General features: G+C 44.2%; 1 protein-coding gene across 7 annotated transcripts in view; it reads right to left on the bottom strand.

Moving 5' to 3' along the window:
- Positions 1–14162, bottom strand: part of dlg3 (discs, large homolog 3) — a 132386-nt gene that overhangs the window by 9439 nt on the left and 108785 nt on the right. For 5 of the 7 annotated variants that reach the window (XM_080745518.1, XM_080745524.1, XM_080745520.1 and 2 more), the window contains 3 exons: positions 13276–13378; positions 4297–4411; positions 602–778 (listed from right to left, as the gene is read on the bottom strand). In XM_080745518.1, the coding sequence (XP_080601644.1) occupies positions 602–778; positions 4297–4411; positions 13276–13378 (395 nt within the window). Of the gene's footprint in view, positions 1–601; positions 779–4296; positions 4412–10765; positions 11271–13275; positions 13379–14162 lie in introns of those variants that run through there. The other 2 variants (XM_080745522.1, XM_080745523.1) reach the window with 2 other exon arrangements.

The raw sequence follows: 14162 nt of genomic DNA, 5'->3' as shown, positions 1-14162 counted from the left end.
CTGCGACAGTCAGGAACAGTGTTAGCATAATGTACCCCCAATAGGGCATTCACCAAATATTCGGATATTCGAATATCAAAGTCACTATTCAACGTTGTTCACCGGAGTCGAATATTCGCTTATTTTTATTGTTTTCTCTTAAAAAGATATATAGTTTATAAAGCTTGGCTAGATAGGAAGTCATAAGAATGAGTTGTCAATGGCCCTGGTGGATGAATTTGTTAATGCTCTATACCAGGGGTTCTCAAACCTTTTCAGGCCGTGACCCCCAAAATAAACATATATGAACTGGGGACCCCCACCCTGACAAGCACTCGGTTCCGCAGATAAATATTGTGAAAATAGCAGATCTACATGCTCACAACGCCTCGCAACACAAGGCGTTGTGAGCATGTAGATCGGCTATTTTCACAATGTCCGCCTCTTGCTTACTTAATATTTGCCAGTTTAGCCAGTCCTGTCGAATATTCGACTATTAGAATACTTTGAGGGAATAATTCGAATACTAAAAATCACTATTTGTGAATGCCCTAACCCCCAACATCCCCCCCCCCCAGCCCTGTGGCGTTTTGATGCACGAGAGTCCAGGATTGGGTCGTACCGTTTCTTGCTTGGAATGACCCCGATCTGCTCGCTCTCGCCATGAGGCGTGACAAGCCTCGCCTGCCACCACTCGTCGTCCGAGGCGTTTATGACGTGTAGGATGTCACCGTAGGAGAAGCTCAGGCCTTGGCTGGGCAGGCAGCTGTCTCTGGTCCGGTCGTAGTCAAACAAAGCCCTGCACACACAGACGACAAGTCCACAAGGTTATCAATATCCCCTGTCTCAGGTCTCGGGTCATATGGTATGCTGCGAACCACGTTGCCTGCGAGGCGTCCTATGTGACATTTCAAACTGCTGTTACTAGACACAGTGTGTTCTTTCTTTGTCGTAACATAAACACTGCATGTGCCACTGCCACCACCTTGTCAGACAGGAAAACCCACAGGCAGCCATTTACACTGTATTAATACCTGCTTTACAGGTTCAGCCGTCCTCTGACCTACCAGCCCATATCTACAGGCCATGCATACTACGATCCAGGGGAAACCTCTTTGGGGGATGCCAAAAATTCCTCTATCCAGGAAAAAAATAAATTGACCACTAGAAGCGGCATACCGCGGGCAAAGTGCGTTTTCTCCTATGGCTGCACATAAAGACTTAAACAGCAGCCGAGTGAGCTGTGCTGCTGTACTGAATATAATATAAGATGCCATTTTGGTGGAAGCTTTCATCCAGAGTGTCTTGCAGAAAGAATTCAGTGCATTTTCAACATTGTCAGGCTGAGTGGGAATCAGAGCAAGGAGTAATAATGCTGCTAGTGGCACGAAACAGAGCTTCTGAGCTACACAGTGTGGGAGAATAAGCATGGGTTACATGCGTGCACGCACGTGTGTGTGTGTGTGTGTGTTCTCTGTGCACACACCTTAGAGGCTTAACGCCTCCGCATTCCTGAGGATGGGCCGGGGAGGAGGACATGGCAGCCGCCAGCTAACTAGACCACTTTTTTCCTACATAACTGTGGGCTTAGTCACCCACACAGGAGCAGGCTAGGCACCGCAAGTCTCTCAGCAGCTATACCATAAGAAGGCCACTCCCCTCAGCCTATAGGAAATGGAGTAATACGCTTCTATACACTCATATATCGTTGCAGAGGCAGGGTTAGAAACCTCCTATCTCCATATTTTAACTTTGTGTTTGGTAAATTAACGCCCTACTTATACTACTAGCGTCACAGAAATGCAGCAGATCTACTACTTTTGCTACTTTTGAATTTGAATCCTCTTATATCCGTTTTGGATATAAGAGGATTCCACCTGACAGACGATAATAATCCTTCTCGTAGACATTTATTGCTGTTCACTGGTGGACAAGATGTATTGCACAAAGGTAAAAGTGCAATTTATCCTCTGCCCAAACAGCTTTTCGTTAAAGCTCAAAAACAGTAGAATTAATGTCAGCACTCACACAGGGGCCCTGGGTTCAAAACCCTGCGAGGAGGTGAAGTACATCCTTTAGATATAAACACAGTGAGTGAAGCACTTGGGTCTATGGAGTTGCATCACAATGTAATCTTTTTCACCTTGACCTTCCATGGTCCTTTCATGACTGATTTCATCTGAGCAGTGGGGAGCCACCTGTTGTAAAACAGCTTCCATGCAGTCTGGCAAGCAGCCCATAGTGAGATAACATGGAGCCAAAGGTTATGCATTATATAAAGTGGGCTCTTGAGTGTCATCAAAACAACAATCCAATGGATGGGACAGGAAATACTTGTTCATCAACTTCTTTGACAGTGACGCAAGTGTCAACCGGCTAAATCGCCTATTACCCTGTAAACTAGGGCACCAGACCAGTGCAATATCGGCCTTGCATCAAACCATAAGTAACATATATCACATGCTATTTGTGCAATAGCGCCTGGTTGTGAAGGCAAGTGTTTCAAGTTGTCTTTCCACCCTCGCTCACACACACACACACACACACACACACACACACACACACACACACACACACACACACACACACACACACACACACACACACACACACATTACAGAATCACAAGCATATGGGGCTTTACTTAAGTCAGGCAATTATAAGACCAATACGCAAATGTGAATTAGTCTGTAATGTCCGAGTTCATTTTTGATTTCCAAAGGGCACACAGATCAAAATGCCTCTGGACACAATTGGATAGACCTATAAATAGGCTCGAGAGATCCTTGCTATTTTCATAACATGATTCATCACCATTACAAATCAATAATACACCATCTGATCACCAGGGGGCGGTGGGAGTAGGAGGGTGGGTGGTGACATACATGGTAAAGATTTAAAATGCACAAGGTTAGAGGAATTACGGTAATTAGGGTTATTTTGAGATATAGTGTGTATTTCTGGTGTAACATCACAGCACCATGTTATGTTTAACATGGTGGTTTATCTTTAATCACAATCCAAAGTAACTAGTTCATTTGGAACGTATATTATGGAGAACAGAGATGCAAAGGAAACTAAGATCTCTTCCCTCCTCGTTAAGCCCTTTGCACACAGGTGCGTTTATCCGTACGGATAAAACGGACAATTTCACTTTTTAAAAAGAAAACAATGATTCTCTACAACCTCATGCACACCGGATCCGAATTGGCCGTGCGACGAGTGACTGCGGCCGTGCGTTTTTTTCTCTCTCGAACCCAGTTCGATTCGTGCGTCTTGTCGCATGCGGTAAAAAAACTCATCACTCCTTTTATGACTCCTTTTGGGATCCGCAGCGCCGATTCCGCACAGCATTGCACACCAAATCTAATGCGTTTTATTCATGCAGCAAACGAAAAAAACACAACTGTCCTGTGTGCAAAGGACTTTACTCTGCCTGTATTGATAGTACAGGAGGTAGACAGGAAACAGGGAGAGAGACATGGGGAGTGACATGCAGCACAGGTCGTCGGGATCAGAACTTGAACATGCGACAAGCTGTCAGGCTGCATTAGAGCCTATATGTGGTATGTGCATGGACCCCTGGGCCAGTGGGCGCCCCCACAGGAGACGGTTATAACATCTTAGTTCTTATAGTAAGTTGGTTAGAGACGTACTCTGACCTACCAGCCCATATCTACATGACATGCATACTACGAATACCAGTGGAAACCTATTTGGGGGGGTGCCAAATATTCCTCTTTCCAGGAAAACCTTGACCACTAGAAGGGGACACCGTGGGGAAAGTGCAGATTCTCTTAGGGCTCCACACAAAGACTGCTGAGCATTTGATGTTTTCGAGCCAACTGCTCTACTTCAAACTCAAGACACAGAAGAAGAACTTCTGAAGAAAGCTGAAGAACATGGGCTTGACACAGCCTTTCGTGTTCATCTCTTTAAGTTCAAACAAAGTAAAAGAAAACAACATTATAGAGATAATATGATACCGTAGAGTAGAGCCAAGTTACAGTAATTTGAGTACATTTTACCTTCTGTTTGTCAAAACAAGCTGGGTGGTTGTTAACAGAGATGCGTAATGTGTGTTGGTACCCGGACATATTGCTGGAGCAACATTGAAACCCGCACCCATATAAGATAAATATAGGGCCTGACACACATGGGCTGAACAGGAGCGGGGCCAGAGCAAATTTAGAAATGAGCTATCATAATTGTCTGGTTCCCAGGCTAACTTTATTTGTTGAGAGGGTGGTTTATTCGACCATGAAGCTCAGCCCTTGATGAGGTGTGTGTGTGTGGCTGTGTGTGTTCCGTCTGTACCTGACATAGAGAGAGCGTTTCTCACTGGTTCGCAGGGAGCCCGATCCCGAGCTCATGCTGCTGTTCATCATCTGCTCCCTCAGGTCGTGGATCTTGGACTCAAAGCGGCTGTACTCTGCACAGACACAAAGCACACAACAAAAATGGATCAGCACACAGCACGGTGAGCACGCACTTAAGCACAGACACACACAATATAATCCTACTTTCAATGTTATTATTTTACGATATACCCCCACGCATGAAGTAAGCGTCTGGTGATTTTAATATTTTGAATATGGAGGTAAAAACATTTTTGGGGAGGGATGGCCGTGTTCATCATCAATGGAGGTCTGTGCGGCGGAGTGAGCCAGTGTTAGAGAAGGTTCAGCGGCTCCTTTCAGCCTGATTAATGACCCTGGGACCAGATGGAGGTTTATCACAGATCTGCCCTCACACATCCAGTAATATCTCATGTCAGGTAATTAATTATGCAGATTAATTAAGTTCAACATGGACTCTTTAGCGTGGTTGAGGTGGTGCGGCAGTGGGGGGGGCCTGCAACAAGTTTGAATGGATGACCATTTGTCATGGCTGTGTAAATCCAGTTGCTGCAGGGAGCTGAGGGATGATATATGAATCCACCTGGGCCTCCTCATTAAGAATGCACTCATTAGCCGGCTGTGTGCTGCTCTGTGGCCGCGCTGCTAGAACAAGCCAGGCAACCGAACCCATACAAGTGCACGCCACGGCTAGAAAAACAAGCCGACCAACAGACTGAGCTAGAAAAGCAAGTACGCTTAGTTGCTGGCTGCCCATGTGAGCAAACAAAAGAAGACAGGATCACACGATAGGATCACACGATGGGGTCAATCATGAAAATACAAATTTGAAGTAATATGAGGAAATATAATAAATCACTATCGATTATTTTCTTGGAGATTATTCAATTTATAACTTTTTCGATGCATCAAAAGAGTAGACATGTGTCGTTTTATCATTCTAAATCTTTTTTTCTATTATTCGGCAATCAACTAAATTGATTAGTCTGATTAAACTCTTACTCTCCCAATTTTACACTCAATGTGAGATTGTAATTAGACTTTTGTTTTTGATCGATTACTTTTTATAATATATAAAAAATATATTTATTTCCTACTAGTAACTCTTTTTTGTAAATTAATGTCCTACTTGATCATACTAGTGTCACAAAAGTAGCAGATCTGCAAGCTTCGTGCAGTGTTTTGAGCTTGTAGATCTGCTACTTTTGAACTTGACAAGAGTCATATGACCGAAAGTTAAAGTTTTGGACATGTGAGGACGAGGTTTCACTTTACACCCGACGGAGACGATATATGATCAGACCAGTCATTAGCTTGATTACCTATTGTAATACCTTTCATTATCATAATTAGTCTATAAAACAGAAACAATCTTTGAGAATATCACATACATTTACAACATCTCTTTTTGCTGCCAAGCCTTGGGATGCCTCCTACCTTTAAGGTTTAATCATCCACGGCTGGCAGTACTCTCCCATTCCAACATGAAAAGCAGAGATCAAAGTCCAGGTTCTGACACAAAGTGTACAAGTAGTAGCCTTGAAAATATAAACAACCATGCCTACAATGATTACTTAGCCGAGGTTACGCGGAAATCCAGAAAAAGAAATGCTGGGTCAGGTGTGAAAACAGGCTTCAAACGCCCCCCTTTCTGCCGACCCCCTGGCCGAAACGAAACCCAGCGTGGACTGAAAGCAAATAGAAACCACACCTCAGGCAGGCACTGCCTGGCCTCCACGCCCTGCTACCTGCTGTAAGGGGTTAACAATACAGCCGGGTGACACAGCAAGGTGAGGTAACACGACACCACCGCCTGACGGCTGGTAACCAGGAGCAACGTCCCGGCGCTATCAGGAGCAGCAGGTACACTGCATGCGGAAGCAGCCACAGAGAGAGACTAGTCCATTGGGTCTCATACTCAGGAGGAAAGGGAGAATGGAGCATTAGGGGAGGCAAATAGTGAAAGGAGGGGCTGAGGGATGAAGACAAAGCCTAGCTAAATGAAGAAGAGAGACAGCTCAATGTCCTGCTTCACAATAGCAACAATTGTTGGCTCCGAGCAGTGGGTGGTGAGACAGTGGTGTAAAGTAGCACAGGTGGCATAGCTCAAAAGCTTTGCTGGCTCACATTCCTTGGGGCCTGGAGTGGAGACCCTGTAGCGTAGATCCCAGTGCTCTCGTCTAAAGCAGTCTGGAGAGACTGCAAGTAGGGATGGGACGATAGGCGATATTATCGTTTATCGTGATAAAAAACACTCACGATAATCGTATCGTGGAGATTTAATTTATCGTGATATCGTCCTCTGTCACGCACTGGGATCAATTCACCTTTTATTTGCCGAGCTGCATATCCGGTACCATTTAAACCCTCTATAATTGGTATAATTGCTTATAATACATGTGCTTTCTACAGTCTTTTCTCACTCTCTATCAAATGTCTTTGCCAAAAAATACCCGATCTACAAGCTCACAAGAGCTTGTAGATCAATTATTTTGGCAAATGTTCCGCCACAGGATAATGGATTTTGATTATCGCGATAATATCATAAATCGTGATTTCTTTTGTCACAATAATCATGATATGAAATGTTCACAATTCACATCGTCCCATCCCTAACTGCAAGAACAGGAAGACCACCCTACTGCAGACCCCTTCCAGCTGCTGGTCGCTACAGCAGCACATGGGACAAACAGCTGTAGCGGGCCATCAGCAGTCAGCCCGGCTCGCGTGGGGATTTGGGTGGAACCTGATACATGTGAGCCTGAATCCAAGTCATAACAGAGGAACAAGCAGTCCTCAGATCCCTGACAGACACACATGCGTACAGTGCTGGATGTCAATCACCCAAGAGCAACACATTCATGTGAGATGAGAGGAAGACAGCAAGGAGAGGACTGAGGAGGCTAGCCTATATTATTTGGAAGGACCCACAGGAAGATGAAGAGGAAGACTGAATAGAAACTGGGTCATTACTACAACACACTTTGCCACGGCTTGTCCTCATTAGTTGTGCTGTTGTGCGGCATTTCATTTTTTTTATTTTTATTTTAGAGGTTCGTCTCGTCTCTTCCATCGTGATCCAGGTTATGCAACGCGGCAGGATGCACAAGTAACACGAGAATGTGTTATATTCTCACTTCAGCCCTGGAGACCAAAACAGTGTTTGAGACGGTTTGACACTTAACTCGCCGTTTGCATCCTGGAGCGAGGCTATATTCTTCCACTAGCGCATTTCCTAGGAAGTGCTGTTCCATTTAATTCTATTCTGCTGTTTAAAATCCAATTCTGCTGCTATTTATGCTAATCTTGCTTTTAAAAGTGTCAACTTCCTCACCATACACATTCAAAGTCCTGTTTCTGATCAACTGCACAAGCGCACCCATGATGGCATTTATTATATATTTCAACAACCCCTAGTTTAACAAGGTGATGCAGGTGTTTTTGAACTTAATTGGGCAACTGCCTGCACACTTCCAAACAACATGCATATATTTGTGCATTAGTGGAGACTAAAATGTGTGCAACAGGAATTGGTTGCATGCATGTAGTGCTGCTGCTGTGCTGGGGGTCTGAGGTTTCCTCCGATGGCCCCTCCTTCGCTACCCTAAATGCGAAAGGTCTACTGTAATTACACTCCTTGAGAGTAGAACTGGGAACATGTGGATGCGAACATGCGCCCCTTGTTTCCATTCAATCCCAGGCTGCTCATTCCGAGTCCGAGTTAAAAAAAAAATAGATTTGGTGATGCTCCAGTGAGCTAATGAGGGACAGGGAGGGCTTCCTGCTGTATCCTATGTGCTCCGCTGTGGCTTCATGTAGTGTTCAGCGCTGGCCTTTCTTCAGAGGTCTGTGGACGGCTGGGCCCCGGGCCCCAGAGAGTACTCCAGGCAGCTTGCCCGCCGCCCGGCATGAAAAAAAGCGCTAACACTTCACTTCCTCTTTGACTGACTGTCCTCTATAGCACGCTGGGGTCTCTCCTACTCCAAACCCGGCAAAAGACGTGTGTAACACAAGTGCTCAGTGTAACAGCGGAGTTATTGGCTACAGATCTTAAGAACATCAGTGGGGAAGCAGGAAGTCAATCATTTGCCAGTAGTACTCATCTGACTCATCTGTTTAAACTGGTTAAGTATTGTCAGCTCTGCAACACAAGCACATCGGAGTGTCCTTCACTGTCCTACAAAGGAGGCACAGTACTGTTGAAGCACGGATTGGTGCAAAAACAATGTCTCCTTTCAACCAAAACAAATATTCAACATGTTGCTTGTTTAGTGCCCTTTTAAGACTACAAGAATGAACTTACAAAGATAAGAAAGAGGCATTATATAGTGCAACATTGATAATAACTTTCGCAGGTGCACAGAGAACATAAAAGGTTTTTTGGGATCTGTTTTCTTACACAAGATTCCCCTCAGTGAGCCCATTTTGTTTCCTGTCCATTTATATGGCATTGGAGAATTATTGGAAAGGTTTTAAGGTTTATGTTTTATTGAAAGCATAAGGAAATCTGAGGAGGGTCTTGCTGCGACTTAAGTCTCCCACATTCCTCTTGTAGTCCAACCTGAGAACAAAGCCCAGACATAAATCTCATAATATCCTCCACGTTGTTGTTATAACATGCTGCCGCAGAAGCCCAAATCCATGCACGTGACAAGCTTCAAAGCCACTCGACAAACTGAGTAAAACTGTAAATGACAAGATGAATATCCATTAACAGACAGCCCATACATCCGCAGTGGGAAGTGAGCAGTTTCTTAAGACAGTAGTGCCTGCATGTAAGATTACAGATTACCGGCCTATAATATCCTAACTCACTGGTTCTCAATGTGGTGTCCTGGCCGGGGACCCCCAGTGGTCTTTGAGGAGGTTCCACTTTCAGGGGGGTCCCTAGGTAAATGATTGATACTTGAAAAAACAAATGGACCTTTTTATGGGTTTATAGCTCTGATAGTGTAACGTACACACTACAAACTGAACCAAATGGATGCTTAAGGGTTCCTATTTGGTTCCATTTGTACAACACTCGCAGAGTTAAATAAATACTGCTGTTAAGAAGATATAATTAAATGGGGTTTGTGGGCATGTTTACAACAAGGAAGCAAGCACGACTCCAAAAATCTTTTTACCGGGTGCACGGTCGGGAACATAACTTAGAACGTGCCATGCCAACTGACACACTTTAATAAAAGTGCCTTAAATGACAGTTCCGTGAGTGCTGGTATCCTCTTGTTCTAAGTTTGTGGGCATGGCCCAATCAATGCATAACAAACTGTGTGTCCTGGGAATCCAAAGGGTTGAGAATCACTGTCATATACTCATAATAATTGATCTAGCCAGCTTAATTACTGGAAAACTTGAAAGGCTAAAGAGGAAGCCAACCAGGAACTCTGGTACACTACTCTCACGAAACCTAACACCACTTAATCAAGTTCACTGGTGATGTCAACGTCTCCACAACCGCAGAGCTGATATGACAACACACACCTGTCTAGTGACCACACCTCGTAAAAAAGAGAGAACACGCCTGTGTGTCCAGTTTTGACTTGGCCAGTAACCGGGAATACTGTTCAAGTTCCACCATAGTGCATTGTTAAAAATGTGAATGAATGAATGAATGAATGAAGTATGAACCATTGACAGTTCCCTTGAAACTACAGTCATGAACACGCCTGTAGAACGAGACACATAGGCTAACAGCCAGCCTGCGGCCAGTCAGCCAGTATTTGTGTTAGTCAGTGTTTAACGTCTATCGATTTAATAACGTGATATCCCCTCACCAACAACAACTTGAACCCCGGTGCTGCGACAGTGTCCAGTTCTAAACGTGATCTTAACGGCTAGAAAAGCTGCAGCTAAGAATAGCAGCGACCTAGCAGCTCACAGACTGTACACTACAGTAGCTGAGAGCAGCTAATCCCACAAACTTGTTCTTACAATGGTTAGCACGTTAACCCATTGACTCTGTGGTGTCTGGGGACCTATAGGGGTCCTTGAGGGAGTTCAAGACTTCCAGGGGGTCCCCAGCTAAATGATATATAGGAACCAAATGGACCCTTATGGGTCTGACTGTAACTCAAGTTAGATTTAGATTTACATTGATTAACATTGATTTTACAATATAAATTGGGGTCTCAGAGATAATAAATACCATTAAATGTGGGTCGGTAGCCTATAATGCATGTCAAACTGAGGGTCCTCGAAATTAAAATGGTCTAGAATCACTAGCTAGAGCCGTCCAAATAATCTCTTATGGGGGTCCCTGGCGTATCTTTTCAAACGGGGGGGTCCGCGGGCTAATAAGTGTCAATTTGGGGGTCCTTAACATGAACAGTTTGAGAAAAAACTAGGCCGAAATCCTCCTTTAAAACCTCCCACGCCGAAGCGCCTCCTGTACCTGCCACAACAACGGTGCCATGTTATTTACCAACCGCGACAAACACGTTTCTTTCCTTCCTGCTCGTGTCGAGGAGGGTCCGCCTGCCTGCTAGTGTCCGGGGAGGGTCGTCCCTCCCCCGGCTCGGCTCGGTCGGTCTTTCTCGGTGGCTCACCTCGGTTCAGTTGTTAATGGACTTCTGGTGGTTTTGTTGTGTTTTCTTCTACCCAGCCATTAGGGAATTCATGCGGCTTCTAGAGCTGCTCCTGTCTGTGTCCTCCTCTCTCTGCTGCTGTTTGTATTCACAAGCCCATCCCCCATTCATCCGCGTTTAAATAAAGTAAGTAGTACAGCAAGAGGAGAAGTTGTCGGAAGGAGGAGGAGGAGGAGAGGGTCCCGCCGTGTGTTTCGCTACCCGCTTTTTGTCCGCTTCAAGCCGTTTTTCTTTTAATAAGAAAGTTTCCTCGCAGTGAATAAATAATGCAGGCTGTATTCCATTCCACTCTCTCTCCCCGTTGGACTTGTTTCCTCTTTCCTCCCCTTGTTCCGTGTGCCTGTGCCCTGTGTGTGTGTGTGTGTGTGTGTGTGTGTGTGTGTGTGTGTGTGCGTGCGCCCAGTCAGTCCGCTGACAGAGGCTTGGAAACGGGGCAGGTCAGGAGGAGGGGGGAGGACAGCAGAGCTCCATGATTCGCCCGCCTTCCTTCAGCCTTGCAAAATAGCCGATCTACAAGCTCACAACGCGTCGCCTACGCGACACGTTGTGAGCTTGCAGATCGCCTATTTTGGGGCGCCCCTGAACCTGAATAGTCCTTTTTTCCTTTATTTTACAGTAAGCCTATCAGGAGGACTGGAGCACTGTCCTCATTTGCAGCCCCACAGGGTACAACTGTTACACAAATCAAGCCAGCTTTAAAGAACAAAGCAAGCATTGTTTTCATTTGTCGATTATTAAATATTGTCATGGAAATGGATGCTAACAGTTTGTTGAAGACCAATTATTTGGTTTGTGAACTTGTGACAAAACAATTATAAATTATAAATGTATGAATAACCAGAAAAGGCAAAATTAACATCACCATGTTGACTCTCAAACCACCTGTGATTGCTTTGTTTCCAAAGAACAATAAACAAATGATAAGCACAAGCGTTGCTCATTAAGGCACTGGTTATAAAGGAATAAAGATTGGCCTTCTTCTGTCTTCTGTTACTTCACATGAGTAAACAAAAAATGCCATGGTTACGTATTGAATGTCATCAGTATGACGTGTTCTGATGTTCATATATGGTCTTAAATGGACACAGGCAAACATATGGTCAAAACAGACAACAGGTATAATGGGGTTTGCATTAAAGGGTAGAGGGTAGGGCATTCACATCAGAGATCTTCATATATGGGCATTAAATGGATGCCTGTATGCGGAGCTGATGTCTGACATCAGAGTTTTCCGGAACCGTTACTGTGTCTGCAGAGATCCCCATATATGGGCATAAGTGGACAAAGGCAAACAGATGGTCAAAACGGGTCCTATGACAACAGGTATAATGGGGTTTGCATTAAAGGGTGGGGCATTCATTCCCTATTTCAAATTCGGGGCGCACGTTCCCCCGCAGCAGCAGGTAGTGCAGTGCCCGGCCTTGACCCGACCCGATACACGATTTTCTGGAACCAGCACGAAAGGTTCGGATTCTGATGTCTGACATCAGGGTTTTCCATAACCGGCACTGTGTCTGCATACAGTAGATCTCCATATATGGGCATAAAATGGATGCAGACAGACAGATACAGATATCTCCATTATGGGCATAAATGGACACAGGCAAACAGATGGTCAAAGATCTCCATATATGGGTATAAGCGGTTTGAGCTTGTAGATCTGCTATTTCCACTATTAATGTTTTATTTTTTGAGAATAAAGTTATTAAATATGTAATTTATTTGTCATATATCTGTCCAGGCTGTGCAACTTTAGTTCATGAAGCCGAAAAGCCAAACAGAAATGTAATTTCTATTCATAATGTTCCAATGTTCAACGACAGAAACACAATTAAATCATTAATCAGCGACAATAAATCGCCATAAGTAGAACGTCATAATGGCGACAGCCCCAGAGCAGTGCTTCTCAACCTTTTCAGGACGTGACCCCCAAAATCTTAACTGGGGACCCCCCCTGGGGACCCACACACACACACACACACACACACACCACCTTGACGAGTTGAGGCATTACATTTTGTATAACACGGTTCTATTGTGAAAATAGCTGATCTAAATGCTATTGTGAGCATGTAGATCTGCTATTTTCACAATTTCTGTCCGTAACATTTAACAATTTGGCCAATGTTTAATTTGTCATTTTAGAGGTATTAAAAAGGCCTTAAATTGTCACTTTAGAAATGTGCAGATACCCTCTATACACTTAAACTTTGTTCACTGTTGAGTGAGAAAACAATGTTTTACATTAAGTTAATCATCTGGGGACCCCCTAAAATAATTTGGGGACCCCCCTGGGGAGGGTCTTGACCCACAGGTTGAGAACCACAGCCCTAGAGGAGGGGTGCTCCTACCTTCAGGCCGGTACTGGGCGATAATGGTGACGGTCTGTCCAGCCCTCTTCAGTGCTGCGGCTGCTTGCTCATGAGTGGCGTTCCTCAGGTTGACCCCATTCACCTGAATCAAACCATGCAGACATAATCCCCCATAAATAATTATACCTATAATACTAATATACTAATATGACACTCTGTGTTGCACACTGAATACCTGTCTGTCTACCTGCTGAGCTTCAGTGCTTACGCTCACTGTCGCCTTAAAGTGTCATAAATGTCAGAAGGTTTATTTTTAAATGTTCTTGTTTCCTTCTTCTTCTTTTTTTATCCCTGTAATTTACTGAAAGATACAGTACTGTACAATGAATATGACCAGACTATGTCTGGATTAAAACAACAAACAGATGAAAGTCTGATTTGTTTATGGAGATCCGCAGAGGAAATAGGCTGTCTGTCATGACCACTGGATCTCCAGTTGGAAGGTTCATTTAAGTAAGGAGAGATAAAGACTCTCATGTAGATGATGAAGAAACTTGCGACTAAAAAAAGCCTAGATGCAAGTCATATCAGGGAGGGGGCATGCGCGGAGCAACCTCATGCTCTGCAGAGGTACTTGTCTTTCATCGTGGAAATGTCAGCATTTGCCAAAACCTGTTTATACTATACTTAATTTCTCTAAATAATTCGTTGACCTCAACTGTTAATTAAACATCTTGTTTTATCAACAAATTATGGCACCATGCTAGATGTCATTATCAGTGAATTTTTTGGAGTCCAATTTGTCAGTCATCCACTTAAAATGCCAATCTGCAATTGCAGTGAGTATGGTGTAATACACCAACCCCTAACTCAGTTTTCTTTGTGCTTTCAAGACATTCTTTCGCACTAAAATGATTTACGGACCC

This window comes from Nannobrachium achirus (assembly GCF_963921795.1).
Source record: "Nannobrachium achirus genome assembly, chromosome: 17".
Taxonomy (NCBI): Eukaryota; Metazoa; Chordata; class Actinopteri; order Myctophiformes; family Myctophidae; genus Nannobrachium; species Nannobrachium achirus.
This window is presented reverse-complemented; position numbering and strand designations above follow the sequence as displayed.